General features: G+C 42.9%; 1 protein-coding gene across 17 annotated transcripts in view; it reads right to left on the reverse strand.

Annotated features, from left to right (window-relative positions):
- Window positions 1–16,335, reverse strand: part of LOC135095411 (uncharacterized) — a 37,386-nt gene extending 21,051 nt beyond the window's left edge. For 2 of the 17 annotated variants that reach the window (XM_063996233.1, XM_063996231.1), the window contains exons 1-7: window positions 14,562–15,433; window positions 12,814–12,986; window positions 9,912–9,998; window positions 4,013–4,203; window positions 3,120–3,214; window positions 1,968–2,131; window positions 1,238–1,455 (exon numbers count right to left, since the gene is read on the reverse strand). Coding sequence is in view for 5 of the 17 variants with exons in the window: in XM_063996246.1 (XP_063852316.1) it covers window positions 1,238–1,455; window positions 1,968–2,131; window positions 3,120–3,158 (421 nt within the window). In the remaining 12 variants the exon portion in view is untranslated. Of the gene's footprint in view, window positions 1–1,237; window positions 2,132–3,119; window positions 3,215–3,997; window positions 4,204–9,911; window positions 9,999–12,813; window positions 12,987–14,561; window positions 15,441–15,473 lie in introns of those variants that run through there. The other 15 variants (XM_063996247.1, XM_063996249.1, XM_063996239.1 and 12 more) reach the window with 14 other exon arrangements.
- Window positions 16,336–17,267: the final 932 nt, after the last annotated feature.

Below are 17,267 nucleotides of genomic sequence, written 5' to 3' on the forward strand. Positions count from 1 at the left end.
GTGTGTGTGTGTGTGTGTGTGTGTGTGTGTGTGTGTGTGTGTGTGTGTGTGTGTGTGTGTGTGTGTGTGTGTGTGTGTGTGTGTGTGTGTGTGTGTGTGTGTGTGTGTGTGTGTGTGTGTGTGTGTGTGTGTGTGTGTGTGTGTGTGTGTGTGTGTGTGTGTGTGTGTGTGTGTGTGTGTGTGTGTGTGTGTGTGTGTGTGTGTGTGTGTGTGTGTGTGTGTGTGTGTGTGTGTGTGTGTGTGTGTACTAACAATACAGGGTGTACCATGAATTAAGGTATATACCTTAGGATATGATAGTTCAACTAATCCTAAGTCAAAAATACTCTATACACACACATGCTGTTTGCTTTATTTTGTGATGAATTAACATGTAAGTTGTGTGTTGTGGGAGCGGCTTCTCTGGGATCAGTTTCCTGATGATGGATAGGTCATGGAGGCCCACAGGAATAGCCAGCAAGAACCCCTCACCTAACACCAACGGATTTCTTTCCTTTGGGGACTCATGAAATCCTTGGTGTACAAGAACAAATCACGTTACAGAGAGGAGTTGATTCACAGCATTGAGGAAGCTGCAGAGCAGATAAGAAATGACAGGAGCAAAAAGATGCACTTTGGCAGTCAAATGATTGACAAAGCTTGCCATTTAAATGTCAAAATGTTGACTGTCAAAGGGGATGACATTTGCAGTGAATTGCCATGTGTTTTAAAAAGTAGCACTGAATAACCACTGTATTGCTGTGTTACCTGCACATTTTCTTCACTAACACATACAAAAATTTAATCTGTCATTTGCTATTTCCTGTAAGGATTTGACTGCATACAATGTACACAAAAATTTATCACTTAATGCTACGCAGCACCACACGAGTACGTAGTGAGCCAAGGAGGGGAGGAAGGAGGTGGAGGCACACCCAGGCAAGTGGCTCCCGCAACTCACAACTTAGCTACACATTAATTTCTCACAAAATAAAACAAAACACAGCATATGTGTATAGAGTATTTTCAACTTAGAATTACTTGAACTATCATACCCTAAAGTGTGTACCTAAACTTGCAGGACACCCTGTAAAAACTAAGAAAAACACAACAATCTACTGCTAAAACACAGGGCATTACAAGCTTAATTCCTATACAGTTATTTCCAGTAGTCAGGATAAAGTAAGGTTACACTGGTTTAGGCAACATAAGATTAGATTCACATGCATACACATGCAGGCACACTATATGTACACACCAGCATATGTGTGGAACTGGTACAGCCTGTCCTGGGAGTCCACGTACATTCCTATCTTGGTCACTTCAGACGCGCCTCTTCCAGTAACGCAGACAGTGGCATTCATGGGGTGGACCAGCTTAGCCTTGGAGCGACAAGTAACCTTCTCCCTTGTCAGTGTGTCACAGAGCTCCAGGTTGTCGTCCACTATATCACAGGGGATGCCTCCAACGAAGGCCCTGTTATGAGAGGTAAGGATGTGAGGTAAGGCTACAGCTTGAAATGTGCATTTCCCAAAATCCCAGTGCCTTTTCTTTATCAACAAGCTCTAATAGTGTTTGGAGCTCCCCTGATTGGAGTGGTAATTTAAAAGGCTTTAGTGGATGTTATCAGGGTTTTCAAGGGCATTTTCATGATTCAAGTAATGGTTTAATAAGGTTAGTAATAGTTTAACAGACTTTAATGGATATTACCAGGGTTTTCAAGGGTGTTTTTATGATCAAGTAATGGTTTAATAATGCTAGTGACAGTTTAACAAGTTTCAGTGGATGTTGTCAGAGTTTGCAAGGATGTCTCTGTGATTCAAGTAAAAGGGTTAGTCTCTGTGATTCAAGTAAAAGGGTTAATGATACTTTAACAGGATTTAGCGGACATTATTATGGTTTGCAAGGGTGTTTTCATGATTCCAGTAACAGATTAAGGATGGACAGTGACTAAAACTAAACTAAAAACTCCACAACACAACACATACTTGGTAAGAACACTCCCACTCTTAGCTTCACTGGAGACAAGATCAGTGTGGTCAAGCTTGCAGTGTTTGCTGTTGTGGAAACTGCCATGAAGATCCAAAAGAGAGCCTGGCAATGACCAACGAGGAGCTACTGTCTCAATAGCAGGTGACCTTGCCCAGCCATACTAAGGAGAGAATGACACAGGAGGATGAGGAGATGAGGAGATGAGATGAGACATGAGAGAAACATGTAGAACTGGGAGAGAAAGGGAGAAGGAGATGTGTATGAGTGCAATACATGCTGTGGGTGTAAGGGGATGACCTCTAATGAATGGAAGAAGGGAATAGAGTGCTAGAGAGAGAGAGAGAGAGAGAGAGAGAGAGAGAGAGAGAGAGAGAGAGAGAGAGAGAGAGAGAGAGAGAGAGAGAGAGAGAGAGAGAGAGAGAGAGAGAGAGAGAGAGAGAGAGAGAGAGAGAGAGAGAGAGAGAGAGAGAGAGAGAGAGAGAGAGAGAGAGAGAGAGAGAGAGAGAGAGAGAGAGAGAGAGAGAGAGAGAGAGAGAGAGAGAGAGAGAGAGCATGCAAGAACAGAAATAAATGGAGAGAAGAATAGTGAGAGATGAGAGAATGAGTTAGTGCATGCAAAAATGAGAAAACATGCATAAACAAAAATAAATGAAGGTCAGAATGATGAGAGAGAGAAGGATGAGAGGAGAAGAGATAAGTGGAGAGATGAATGCTGAGAGAGAAAGAAATGAGAGAAGGAGAGAGTTGGTGTACAAATCTGGCTGTTGTAGCTGCCCAAGCTGAATAAAAAGATACAAGTTAATGGTATTTTCAAAGGACACATACCACTTAAAGTTCAAAAAAGGGATGGATGCAGATTAATTCATGTTTTACTATTTTTATTTTAGCTTAGTGATATGAAATTACTATGGCTTATTTGAATGAAGGAAAAATGTCTCTGGAAGGGCTTGTGTCAGTGAGGAAATGGTTTACACACACACACACACACAGACACACACACACACACACACACACACATGGACTTGATCACTTTATATAGCTAAAATATACATGTAACACAAATGTACAGGTAATGATTCTCTCTCTCTCTCTCTCTCTCTCTCTCTCTCTCTCTCTCTCTCTCTCTCTCTCTCTCTCTCCCAACCTACCAATACAGAGTGTGAGGAGTCTGCACACACACACCCCATCCACACACACAACAATGCTGTACACTTGGGGAGCCTTGGAGTCTGCACTGCACTGCCTGAAGTAAAAAAGAACAAGAATGACAGAAAAAATACTGGTTCATATTTACTGCAGTTCATTGCCATACACAGAAGTACAGTACAGATCAGCCTGGTTAGTGAGTGAATGTAGGTGGGTGCTGTTCATGGATATAATACTTGATATGTTGTTGTGGAGTCTCCTTATGCATTGATGCCCGTTTATCAGCTTCTGTGCGTGTTTATTTATAATCTCTCTCTCTCTCTCTCTCTCTCTCTCTCTCTCTCTCTCTCTCTCTCTCTCTCTCTCTCTCTCTCTCTCTCTCTCTCTCTCTCTCTCTCTCTCTCTCTCTCTCTCTCTGTCTGTCTGTCCTTAAAAACTCCAGTCAACTCCCAGTGCCTTCCCAAACTTCCCATTGCCTCCCCAAACCCCCCACTTCCTTCCCAAACTCTCCACTGGCTTGCCAAACTCCCCATTGCCTTCCCAAACTCCCCACACCCTTCCCAAACTCCCCACTGCCTTCCAAGACTCTCCACTGCCTCCCCAAACTCCTCACTGCCTTCCAAGATTCTCCAGTAGAATAAATAAATGAAAAGAATGCAAACATGAGAGTAGGTGCCAAGATTACAATTACTAGGGACACAAAAAGACAAGAACAGAAAGAAGAGGTACTGTTCTATTATTGGTGGTGGTGGTGGTGGTGATAGAGAATAAGAACAAAACATATGAAATTGTGCTTTTAGAAGTACATCCACTTCCTATATTATTCACCATGTTGGCATAATAATCTTTTGGCACTCACCCACAAACTGTTATGACCTACCAGCCAGCAACTCACCCACTGGCGCAGGCAATCCTATCCTTGGTGGTCAGGTAGGTAATCACTCTGCATTCAATCTCCTCTTCCTTATTCACCAAGAACACCTAATTGTCTTATGAGGGATTGAAGTAGCTGAACTGGTCCTCACTGAAACCTGCAGGGGAGATTGTGCCTTAGTGGTGGTGGTGGTGGTGGTGCTGGTGGTGGTGCTGGTGGTGGTAGACAAGAAGAAAAATAATAAATACTGACTTAGTGGTGGTGGTGGTGGTGGTGGTAGTAACAGTGATAGTAGTAGTAGTAGTAGTAGTAGTAGTAGTAGTAGTAGTAGTAGTAGTAGTAGTAGTAGTAGTAGTAGTAGAAGTAGTAGTAGTAGTTGTTGCTGTGTTACTACCTACTAGTAGAAGTAGAAGTAGTAGTAGTAGTAGTAGTAGTAGTAATAGTAGTAGTATTAGCAGTAGTAATAGTAGTATTGGTAATAGTAGTAGTAGTAGTAGTAGTAGTAGTAGTAGTAGTAGTAGTAGTAGTAGTAGTAGTAGTGGTGGTGGTGGTGGTGGTGGTGATGGTGATGGTGGTGGTTGAGGTGGTGGTGGTTGAGGTGGTGGTGGTGATGGTGGTAGTAGTAGTAGTGGCAGTAGTAGTAGTAGTAGTGGCAGTAGTAGTAGTAGTAGTAGTAGTAATAGTAGTAGTAGTAGTAGTAGTAATAGTAGTAGTAGTAATGATGGTGGTGGTGGTTAGTGGTGGAGGTGGTGGTGGTAGTAGTAGTAGTAGTAGTAGTAGTAGTAGTAGTAGTAGTAGTAGTAGTAGTAGTAGTAGTAGTAGTAGTGGTGGTGGTGGTGGTGGTGGTGCTGGTGGTGGTGCTGGTGGTGGTAGTAGTAGTAGTAGTAGTAGTAGCAACAGTAGCAGTAGTACTAGTGGTAATAGTAGTAGTAGTAGTAGTAGTAGTAGTAGTAGTAGTAGTAGTAGTAGTAGTAGTAGTATTAGTAGTAGTATTAGATATGGTTGGATGCCACAGTCATTAGCGGGAGCTGGGGCTAATGACCTCCAAGTAATGGAGCCCCTAACTGACACATCAATAAACATGGGGTGGAGGTATTAGTAGTAGTAGTAGTAGTAGTAGCAACAGTAGCAGTAGTACTAGTGGTAATAGTAGTAGTAGTAGTAGTAGTAGTAGTAGTAGTAGTAGTTGTAGTGGCAGTAGTAGTAGTGGCAGTAGTAGTAGTGGCAGTAGTAGTAGTAGTAGTAGTAGTAGTAATGATGGTGGTGGTGGTGCTTCACAACATTCGAGTAAAATGTCCCTCTCTGGCACAATATGTAGAAAACACATATAGTGACCCCTCGGATTTGTACATATGTAGTAATAGTGGTAATAGTGTTAAGGTGTTAAAGTCCATGGAAGGGACAACACAAGGTGACCCAGTGGCCATGGCGATGTACGCCCTCGGACTTTCAGTGCTGCAACAAGTTATCTCATATGAGAAAACGAGTGTGAAGCAAGTGGCGTACGCGGATGACCTGTCAGGGGCCGGCAAAATAACAGACTTGAAAAAATGGTGGGGCTTAGTGAACGACAATGGTCCCATCATAGGGTACACACCCAATGCTGCTAAGTCCGTCCTTATTGTAAAGCCTGAACACTATGACAGTGCAGTGGATAACTTCAGTGGCAGTGGAGTTATAATAACAAAGGATGGACAACGGCATCTGGGTGCTGTCATCGGAACAGAGGAGTTCAAGAAGGAGTACATAGGAGAAAAGGTGAAGGAGTGGATACATGAGGTGGAAGTCCTGTCTGACATGGCCAGGACTGAGCCTCATGCAGCCTACTCTGCCTACACCCACGGCTTGCAGCATCAATGGAGATTCGCCATGCGCACCATCCCAGGCATCAGCCCTCTCCTTGCACCACTGGAGGTCTCGATAAGGAACACCTTCCTCCCAGCGTTACTGAGATACCACACCATCGGAGATGGGGAAAGGGCACTGCTCGAACTTCCACCAAGACTGGGCGGGATGGGAATCACCTCCCCTGAGAAGTTGGCGACTGTGGAGAACCTCAACTCCCTCAAGCTCACCAGGTCCCTCACAGAGAAGATCATTGCTCAGGACGCACATGGTGAAATAGCCCAAAGTGCAGTCACTGAGCAAGGACGAATTATATCTAAAGATAGGCAACAACATCAACGAAACTGTCTCGAAGACCTGATAAACATCCTGCCTGCAACCACAGTGAGAAAAATCCTCACTGCACAGGAAACGGGAGCCTCTAACTGGCTAACGTCACTGCCCATCAGAGCGAAGGGCTTCAGCCTCAACAAACAAGAATTTGTCGACGCCATTGCTCTGAGGTACGGCTGGCCGATGGAAGGACTCCCCAGTACTTGTGTGTGTGTGGCTCCCCCAATGACGTCAACCACACCATGACGTGCAAAAAGGGGGGATTCGTATGTATCAGGCACGATGAGGTGAGAGATCTGACCGCCAGCATGCTCAGGGAGGTGTGCCACGATGTCTCCACTGAACCGACCCTCCTGCCGCTAGATGGCGAGCACCTGCGCTACAGAACAGCCAACACCACCAACGAGGCTCGAGTCGACGTCAGTGCACGAGGGTTCTGGACAAGGGGACAGAAAGCATTCATGGACATACGGATCTTTGACCCGATGGCCGCCTGTCACCACGAACTCTCCCTGGAGGCCGCCCACCGCAAGAATGAGCAGGAGAAGATCCGAGCGTATGGGGAGAGAATCCAACACGTTGACCAGGGCAGCTTCACACCTCTGGTCTTCACCACATCTGGCGGGATGGGCTCCAAGGCTCAGTGCTTCTACTCAAGACTAGCCGACCTAATGGCAGAAAAGAAGCACCAGCCAAGGAGCCATGTCGTCGCATGGATGAGGTGCCGTCTCTCATTCTCCCTCCTCAGATCCGCCCTCCTGTGCCTCAGGGGGACAAGGCATTCCACTCCCATACCTGCAGACTTAGGAGGCCTCGACTGCGAGGCTACAGTGGTGGAGAGTGGCATAAGAGTAGATAGAGTAGAGGTAGAGTGAATTTATAGTTAAAAACTAATGTTTATATTATAGAGTATTAGATATGGTTGGATGCCACAGTCATTAGCGAGAGCTGGGGCTAATGACCTCCAAGTAATGGAGCCCCTAATTGACACATCAATAAACATGGGGTGGAGATATTAGTAGTAGGTAGTAGTAGTAGTAGTAGTAGTAGTAGTAGTAGTAGTAGCAACAGTAGCAGTAGTACTAGTGGTAATAGTAGCAGTAGTACTAGTGGTAATAGTAGCAGTAGTAGTAGTAGTGGTAGTAGTAGTAGTAGTAGTAGTAGTAGTAGTAGTAGTAGTAGTAGTAGTAGTGGCAGTAGTAGTAGTAGTAGTAGTAGCAGTAGTAGTAGTAGTAGTAGTAGTAGTGGTGGTGGTGGTGGTGGTGGTGGTGGTGGTGGTGGTGGTGGTGGTGGTGGTGGTGGTGGTGGTGGTGGTGGTGGTGGTAGTAGTAGTGGTGGTGGTGGTAGTAGTAGTAGTAGTAGTAGTAGTAGTAGTAGTAGTAGTAGTAGTAGTAGTAGTAGTAGTAGACTCATGACATTTCCTTTACCATACCTAGGGCCAGTAGAGACAGGAAATGTGTATTTACCTAGTTGTGTTTTACAGGAAAACAGGTATGCTCGTGCTGTCCTGTCTCCATATCTATAAGCATCCAGCTTAACTTTAAATTCATGGATATTTGTTGCTTGTACCACTGTTTCATCTAAGTTGTTCCATATTTCTATGCTTCTATTTGGGAAACCATATTTCTTGATATCTCTTCTACTTGCTGTTTTCCTCAATTTCAGTCCATGTCCTCTTGTATCTCTTGAGTCCCACACAAATAAGTCTTCTTTGTCAACTTGATCGTTACCTTTTAAAGCTCTGTATATAGCAATCAGGTTTCCTCTTTCTCTTCTCTCTTGTAATGATGGAAGCTTCAATCTCCTTAATCTTTCTTCATAGGTTCTCTCAAACTTGGTACCAATTTGGTTGTAGCTCTTTGGATCCTTTCAATTTTCCTTATTTCCTTTTTATTATGGGGTGACCAAACAATTCGACCAGTTTTGGTCGAATCACATATTCCATCGACTTTTTCATTATCTCTTCATCCATGTAAGCAAATGCCCCTTTCATCTTTTTTTAGTAACTCATACATTTCCCAAACTATTTTGTTTACATGTTTTTCAGGTGATAAATTATCACTTATTGTAATTCTCAAATCTTTTTCTTCTTTGGTTTTCTTAATTTCCACTTCTCCCATGGTGTAGGAACTTGTCAATCTTCTTTTGCTCTTTTCCTAATTCCATCACCTTGCATTTCTTTGCATCGAATTCCATTTCCCATTTCTTACTCCATTTATATATCTTATTTTAGATCTTTCTGTAATATTTCACAATCCATATTGTTTTCCACTCTTTTCAATAATTTTGCATCGTCTGCAAACAGACTTATATAACTGTCAACCTCATTCACTATATTGTTGACATACACCAGAAACATTACAGGGGCTAAGACTGTCCCCTGTGGTACTCCACTTGTAACTCTATACCATTCTGATTTTTCTCCCTTTATTACTGTTCTTATTTCTCTGTCCCTCAAGTCTGTAATCCAATTCAGTGTGTTGCCTTGCAAACCCCTTATATTTTGAATTTTCTATAGCAGTCTCTGGTGTGGTACCTTATCAAATGCTTCTTTTAGGTCTAAATAAAACAGTCTGCCCATCCCTCTCTCTCTCTCTTGAATCATACCAATCGCTCTACCATAAAAGCTCACTAAATTCGTGACACAAGACCTTCCACTTCTGAAACCAAATTGTGTGTCAGTCAATGTTTGTGTTTCTTCTAAATATTCCATCCATCTGTTTTTAACTATTCTTTCCACTATTTTTGCCACCACACTTATTAGGAACACTGGTTTGTAACTCAATGGATCTTCTTTATTACCTCCTTTAAAAATGGGCACAATATTGGCTCTCTTCCAGTCTAAAGGGATTTTTCCTTCCTTAAAAGAACATACTATGGTATTGTGTATACTTCCTGCCGGTTGTTCACAACATTCCTTAAGTATCCAGTTGGACACTCCATTCGGTCCTTGAGCCTTACTTACATCCAAATCTTTCATAATCTTCTTAATTTCACTTATGTCCACCTGTACCTCTCTCATCACACTGTCTCTGTGCCATGCTCTTTCTCCTTCAAATTTGCTTTCTTTGGTGAATTCTGACTGGAAGCACTTGTTCATTAATTCTGCTTGTAACCGTGTGTCTTCATATGTAACGTCATCTTCCCATTCACATATCTGAAGAATAACTTTGGCTCATCTTTGCACTTGTTAACAATATCTTTCTCATAATTCCTTTCTTCATCTCTCAGGATTCTGATATATTAATTTCTTGCCTCCTTGAATTCTTTCCATTTCTCACTTCCTCCTTTTTTCTCCATCTATTCCATCCTCTTGTGTCCATGCATTCATCTTTGGGGGTGCATAAGCCACTGCAAAATCTCTTCTTCCTTCTTCCTTCCTTTTTGTTTGAATTATAATTACTTCTGCCATTCCTTCTCCCATTTCGACATCTTCTGTGTGTGTGTGTGTGTGTGTGTGTGTGTGTGTGTGTGTGTGTGTGTGTGTGTGTGTGTGTGTGTGTGTGAGAGAGAGAGAGAGAGAGAGAGAGAGAGAGAGGAGAGAGAGAGAGAGAGAGAGAGGAGAGAGAGAGAGAGAGAGAGAGGAGAGAGAGGAGATGAGAGAGAGAGAGAGAGAGAGAGAGAGAGAGAGAGAGAGAGAGAGAGAGAGAGAGAGAGAGAGAGAGAGAGAGAGAGAGAGAGAGAGAGGAGAGAGAGAGAGAGAGAGAGTGACAGGCCACTAAGGCACAATGTACACACTGACCTGACCCTCTGATGTGCAAGGTCATGCCATCCCATCACTCAGCACACTGGGGGCTTCTGCCAGTAATGGATGCCCCCAAGGGTGCCCCTGAGGAGGGTCATAACAGGTCACATAAGAGGTCACATATAAGAAGTCATACAATTATGAACAAATTTACAAGTTTATAGTAAAAATTTTCAGATGTGTTTAAGTGTGTGTGTGTGTGTGTGTGTGTGTGTGTGTGTGTGTGTGTGTGTGTGTGTGTGTGTGTGTGTGTGTGTGTGTGTGTGTGTGTGTGTGTGTGTGCGCGCGCGTGCGTGCGTGCGTGCGTGTGTTTCCAGATTTCTGCAGTAACTTTGCAGGAAACTACTGTTCTTAATATCCTTCTACACACACCCTTCTTCTTCATCTCCTCATGACCTCTTGTGCTTCTAAAGTCTCTCACCACCAAATTACTCTGGTCCAATTTTTCACAGTCTGACAAAATCCAATATAATGCCATCAGATCACCTCTCTCTCTTTCTCTCTTCCAAGGGTGGGTAGGTTTAGTTTTAGTCTCTCTTCATATGATAAGTCTGATAGGGTCAGAGGCAACTTTGTCGCTGCTCATTGTATTCTTTCTAATTTCTTTATGTCCCTTTTAGTGCTGGGAGACCACATCACTGCTGCATATTTCAAACTAGGTCTTATCATTGTCAGTTACATCCCTAATCATCTCTTCACCCAGATAGTTGAATGTTGTTCTTATGTTTCTCACCAGATTATATGTTTCCCCTGTCTTTCTTTTTACATGTACCTCTTAGGACAACTTATCAATGACAGTAATTCCAAGGTTTTTCTCTTCACTCTCCACTTTTATTTCCTCATTACCCAATCTATAACTGAAGACTGGCATCACACAACTATGCCCAAACTTCAACACTCCTCATCTTTTTATGTTAAACTCCATTTTCCAAGTGTCACTCCAATCCCAAATCACATTCAGATCTCCATGTAGAGCTTCAAAATCCTGTCCTCTCCACTTTTCCCATCAATTTTGCATCATCAGCAAATAGACTCATGTAGCTATTCACCCCTTCCATCACATCGTTCACACAGGTAACAAACATGACTGGTGGCAGTACTGAACCCTGCAGAACACCACTAATTACCTGTCTCCATGATGACTTTTTATCTTTGACCACTGTTCTCATTTCCCTTCCTCTCAGAAAGTCACTGATCCAATCTAGGAGTGCTCCTCTCAGCCCACCAGACATTTCTCATTTCCACAACAGTCTGCTGTGGGGCACCTTATCAAAATAAACACAATCTGCCCATCCCGCTCTTTCTTGTACCATATCTATGACTGGAGCAGAAGCACCTTAAATTTGTTATACATGACCTTCCTTTCCTAAATCTGAATTGTCTGTCTGTTAATATTTCTCTCTTTTCCAGATATTCACTCCATCTTTACTTCACTATTCTTTGGCACAACTTTGCCACTACACTTGTTAATGATGCCAGTCTATAATTAAATGGTTCTTCTTTGCTTCCAATCTTATATATGGGGACTATACCTGCTTTTTTCCAATGTTGGGCACCACTCCTTCCCTTAATGAAGTTATGATGAGTTTGTAAATCATGTGTGCAGGTTGATCTCTGCATTCCTTCATCACCCAATCAGATAATCCATCAGGTCCCTGTGCCTTCCTCGCATCCAAGTCTTCCATCATTATTCTTACCTCATCCACTGTTACCTCAATCTCACTCACTCTTCTACTCTCACATCTGCCGTCACCGGTCTACCAAATGTTCCCTCTCCAATGAAGACACTGAAAGAAGTCATTCAAAACCTCTGCAATTTGTGCTTCTTCTTCAACATGTTTACCATTTATTTTCAGTTTGTTGAACCCATTCTTATTCTTCATTTTACCGTTCTATAGAACATCCTTGGTTCATCCTTACATATGTCTATAATATCTTTTCATGAATTCTTTATTTCTTCCCTCCTTAGAGTATTAATTTCTCTCCCTTTTATATGTTGACTCCACTCACACTCACATACTGTTCATCTACCCTCCCTCCTCCTCCTCCTCCCTTTCTTCCATCTCTCCCATAACTCCTCTGCTTTTCCTTCCTTCTCCCTTGTCTCCATATCTCCACTTACCTCTTTCTCTTTCTCTTCTCTCTCCCTAACCCAGCCACTCTCTCTCTCTCTCTCCTCTCTCTCTCTCTCTCTCTCTCTCACACACACACACACACATACACACATATACACACACACACCTTTTTTCCATCCGGTTTCTTCTGCATCATGAAAACCACATCCTTTTGATATTAGTACTTAATTCTCCTCAGAGCCACCACCACCACCACCACCACTGTCGCAACCACTATCATTATTTTCACCTTTATCTTTACTCAGGTGGTGTTGTTATGGTCTCCAGGGGCATTTTCATGACTGACAATGCAAGGATTTTGTAAGAGAGAAAGAAAATGCCCCATGAGAATTTTGGTGATCATCTGTATGGCCTTTGAAAATGTTTTTTTTATGAGAAAGCAAAGCATTAAGAATACAAACAAGATAGAATTAAGCTAACACAGGAAGCTGGTAAGTTAGTTTGTTGTATACTAAATGCAAGGTCTTGTTTCTGGAAAGTTGTGCTTCAGGTTCAAACCAGTGACTGTCAAGATTAACACATCTTCCTCATAAAACTTTTCCTACAGTGCAGTATACTATAATAGACACATATAAAAATAAATATTACTACTACTACTTTTCTCCTATAAGAGGGCCACTGGCCAGGGGCAACAAAAAATTTGGAATAAAAAAAAGAAAAAAAAAAAAAAAAGCCCCAGTTTTACTTCAGTAGAAGTAAAACTATACAGACTACAGACAAATGAGTAGTAAATACAACATCAAATCAATCCTTTAGGACCAAACCTAGGCATGTTGATACATCACTGGAATTCTGTCTGCTGCTGATCCCATCATACAGAATCCATTAGCTATTTGTGATGGGTTCCCACGGCAGAGGCTTCACGCAGCAGCAGCACCACCACACGAGTAGCAGGCACACGCACCACACTCAGCCAGGAATGCACTTTCCAAGGCAACTGTGGATAATGAATAAAGAAAAAAAAAAAAATTAGCCTTGAATTGATTTTCCAGAGCACCTGTGAACAGAGAAGAAATGAATAGAATAGTAAATACTTCACAATAGTAAGTGTGGCTACATTTCAACATATTTTTTACCTGGCTGGTCTCACAAGAGAGAACCCCTTCAGGGCCAGTTCAGGGTCAGCTCACCAGCACTATCAAAAAGACACCAAAGTCTGTACATGCTTATCTAACTGCCTGGCAAGTGTGCCATCAGCCCAAGACAAATAATAAATCTGACTTGCAGCACAGCGTATATGTCACCAGCAAGAATCAAACTGATGTACACCTGAGAAGTTGGACAAACTGTACCTAAAACCACCAACAGAATTCGATTCAGGCACACTGTTAGCAAGAAAATTCCAGATTTTCATCACTCTGAGAAAAATGTGTGCCTGGCATCACAACAACTATAAGGAATGCTGACAGAAGTGGCTCAGATGAACAGGTCTGCTGCATTAATTGTATGGACGGCCTCTAGTGCTGACAGCAGTGGCTAAGGTGTACAAGTCTGTTGCATTAATTTGTATGGATGGCCTCTAGTGCTGATAGAAGTGGCTGAGATGAACAAGTCTGTTGTATTAATTGTATGGACGGCCTCTAGTGCTGACAGTAGTGGCTAAGGTGTACAAGTCTGTTGCATTAATTTGTATGGATGGCTTCTAGTGCTGACAGTAGTGGCTGAAATGAACAGGTCTGCTGCATTAACAGTATGGATGGCCTCTAGTGCTGACACAAGGGGGCTGAGGTGAACAGTAATTGGGGAGAGTCCATGAAAATATCTTCCAAATTTAAAAATAAGATCAACCCATAATAGTTTCTCCCTTTGAGTGAATAAAAGTGCAAGGCCTTGAAATGCTGAACGTAAGACATGTTCTCAAATCCTTGAATTATTTTCGCCCACTGTCTCTTAACTGACTCCAATAGTCTGAGGTCAGAGACACAATCAGTAATCCAAGCAGCAGAATAAGCATGACAGGCTTGGGAGAAACCACAGATGACGTTTACTAGCCAATACCATCCCAGCCACCATCTAACCCTTACCTAGCACAAGGAGGGATCTCAGAAGTAGCAGAGAGAGAGAGAGAGAGAGAGAGAGAGAGAGAGAGAGAGAGAGAGAGAGAGAGAGAGAGAGAGAGAGAGAGAGAGAGAGAGAACAACAAAGAAAAGTTAATTACCAAACAAGACACAATACAAATTATACTCCGTAGAAAGAAGAATGAAAAATACCAAATTATATACACGTGGAAAATAATGGTAAATTTATAGTTTAAGCCAATGTCCCCAATCTCTACCCACGGCCCCCCAATCCCTCAAGCAAGCTTGGGGGCCTGTGGGGAACCGGGGGTTTTGGGGGGGGGGAGTCATATACGAGTGATATATGGACTTAAAAAATCTAGGGAAATTTCCCCAATATCTAGAGAAATCTAGGGAAATTTTCCTAAATCTAGGGAAATTCTCTATATCTAGGAAAATACCCCAAACTCTCCCTCTCGCAATTTGACAAGACATTGAGAAGCACCTAACCTAACCTGCCACGCAGGAAGATGCGTTCCTTCCAGGAAAGTTCCTTTAAAGTCAGAAACGCTGAAGTTGCACTGCTTACTGCGCTTCTTTTTCGGCAGCTTGCGGTACCGGCCGCAATACCACACACGCCTGTCACTGCGCAGCTTACACGGCGTGTGGCACTCGGGACACTCGACTGCAGTGGGTAAAACGCCGTGTTTCCTCAAGAACTGGCAGCACAAGTCGTCTTTGCGGTGAAACGTAGCGATGAAGAGCCAATAATCAAATTTGCAACCAGTACAAGTAACGTCAACAGTAGCCATGGCGGAAGTGACCGGAAGCGGTGTGCACACACCTGCCCGCGCAGCTTATGGGTACTTATAGAGACTTCCTATTGGTGCAACTCGTGGTGTTAAGTGGTGGTAGCACGTGATTGGCCCGAGGAATTATAGACACAGTGATCCTATCCAGCAGCTACCCACAATTCAAAGCATTAAACAACTGAAGTTCAGGCAACAATACACCATTTATGTTTACCTGTGGACTTAGAAAAAGTAGAGAGCGCTGTGCATTCCCAGGCCTATTGTGGCGTTATTATTAATTTCCGACAAGTAGTGTAATCATTAGAAAAGATGTGAATAGTGAGAAGAACAAAATGAGGTAGGTTATTACCACGTAGTGTGTAATGGCTTAAACTATAATAATACCAAAATAATTATTGCTAACCAAACTGTCCCGCCCAAATCTGAACCCATCACATGCACTCACTCCAAAGCACGATCAGGAAGGAATAAGCGTGGCCATCCCACCTCCCTTCAAACTGCCACACCAGTATCAGAAGCCTCCAGCACAGCAGTGTTGCAACAAGGGACACCCACCCGTTCACCTCCCTCCCAGCACACACCGTGACATGAAGGGCGTGAATACCAAACACTTACAGAGGAAGCTGGACAAATTCCTGGTCACAATCCCCGTCCTGTCAGGAAGCGAACACAACACTGGCCAAGGTTGTCTCTGTCACTGGACCTTCTTTCAAGACAAGCAGTTTTGTTGCTTTACGAATGGCGCCAAACTTGTCAGGGGTGTCCGATAATCTGGTACATGTAACAGTGCATGTTCCACTTGAGTTTGGTTGCGTGACACGCAGCACAAGTCAGGCAGAGCAGAGGGCTACGGTGTCACACCGCCTGTCTCCGCCTGCCGCTGCTGGTGTCATCTTCCTAGCTGTCTGCTCTTTGTTTACAAATGAAAGCCGAATTGCTGTGAACACTTTAAAGATCTGTCTCAACCCTATATTTGACTAATCTTTTAACCAAGTCTTCAGCCATGTTCCTCTCCCTCTCTAGGGCTGCAATGATGCCCCTGCATCATCACTTTTATGCTCTGGGGGCTTCCTGTGAGCCAACCACAGGCTTGGTGGCTGTCCTGTCTCCTTCAGGAAGGCACAAGTGAGGCGGGTGACTGCAGGCTGTAGTGAGGGGTGGACGCCCCCTGTCGCCAGCTGGATCAGCAGGTCAAAGGTGTTGACGCCCACGGCTAGCAGCGGAGACTTGGGTTGGCACCTGGCTGGCCAGTGGCCATGCAATGGCTGGCACCTGGCTGGCCAGTGGCCTTGCAGTGGTTGGCACCTGGCTGGCCAGTGGCCTTGCAGTGGCCAGCAACTGAATGTATCTGGCTGGGAAACACTTAAAACACTTTATTACGCTTACCTATAAATTCACACTAAATGATAATTTCATATAGAAAGACTGACAGACATCACATTATATAAATATAGTTTTTTTTTTCGGTCATGTGCTTATATCTATAATATTCTAAATACACATATAGAAAATGAATACATTTTAAATGCAGTGAATATATATATATATATATATATATATATATATATATATATATATATATATATATATATATATATATATATATATATATAAACTTCCTTGTATAAGTATTATATATACATAGTAACAATAATAGTAATAATAATAATAATAATAATAATAATAATAATAATAATAATATTGATAGACAGTAAAGGTAATTACAATAATAAAAGGAATATTGAAGATTAATAATAATAACAGTGGACAAAAAGAGTAATTGGAAGGTAAATGCTTCTTAAATATATAATGATAATTGTAGATAAAAAGAATAATTGGAGGATAAATACATCTATCAATACATCTATCAACAACACATCTATCAAGTCAGTGTTACATCACCAGCAACACATCTATCAAGTCAGTGTTACATCACCAGCAACACATCTATCAAGTCAGTGTTACATCACCAGCAACACATCTATCAAGTCAGTGTTACATCACCAGCAACACATCTATCAAGTCAGTGTTACATCGCCAACAATCTTCTTATTTTCCCCTACTATCGATCCCCTGATAAACGTAAAAGAGAAAAGAGAAGGGAAGAGAAGGGAAGGGAAGGGAACGAGACAAGACGAACGAGACGAACGAGACGAACGAGACGAGACGAACGAGACGAACGAGACGAGACGAACGAGACAAGACGAACGAGACGAACGAGACGAACGGGACGAACGAGACGAAACGAACGAGACGAACGAGACGAGACGAACGAGGCGAACGAGACGAGACGAACTGGACGAACGAGACGAACGAGACGAGACGAACTGGACGAACGAGACGAGACGAGGCGAACGAGACGAGACGAGACGAGGCGAACGAGACGAAACGAACGAGACGAACGAGACG

Source organism: Scylla paramamosain, chromosome 49 (genome assembly GCF_035594125.1).
Source record: "Scylla paramamosain isolate STU-SP2022 chromosome 49, ASM3559412v1, whole genome shotgun sequence".
Classification (NCBI taxonomy): domain Eukaryota; kingdom Metazoa; phylum Arthropoda; class Malacostraca; order Decapoda; family Portunidae; genus Scylla; species Scylla paramamosain.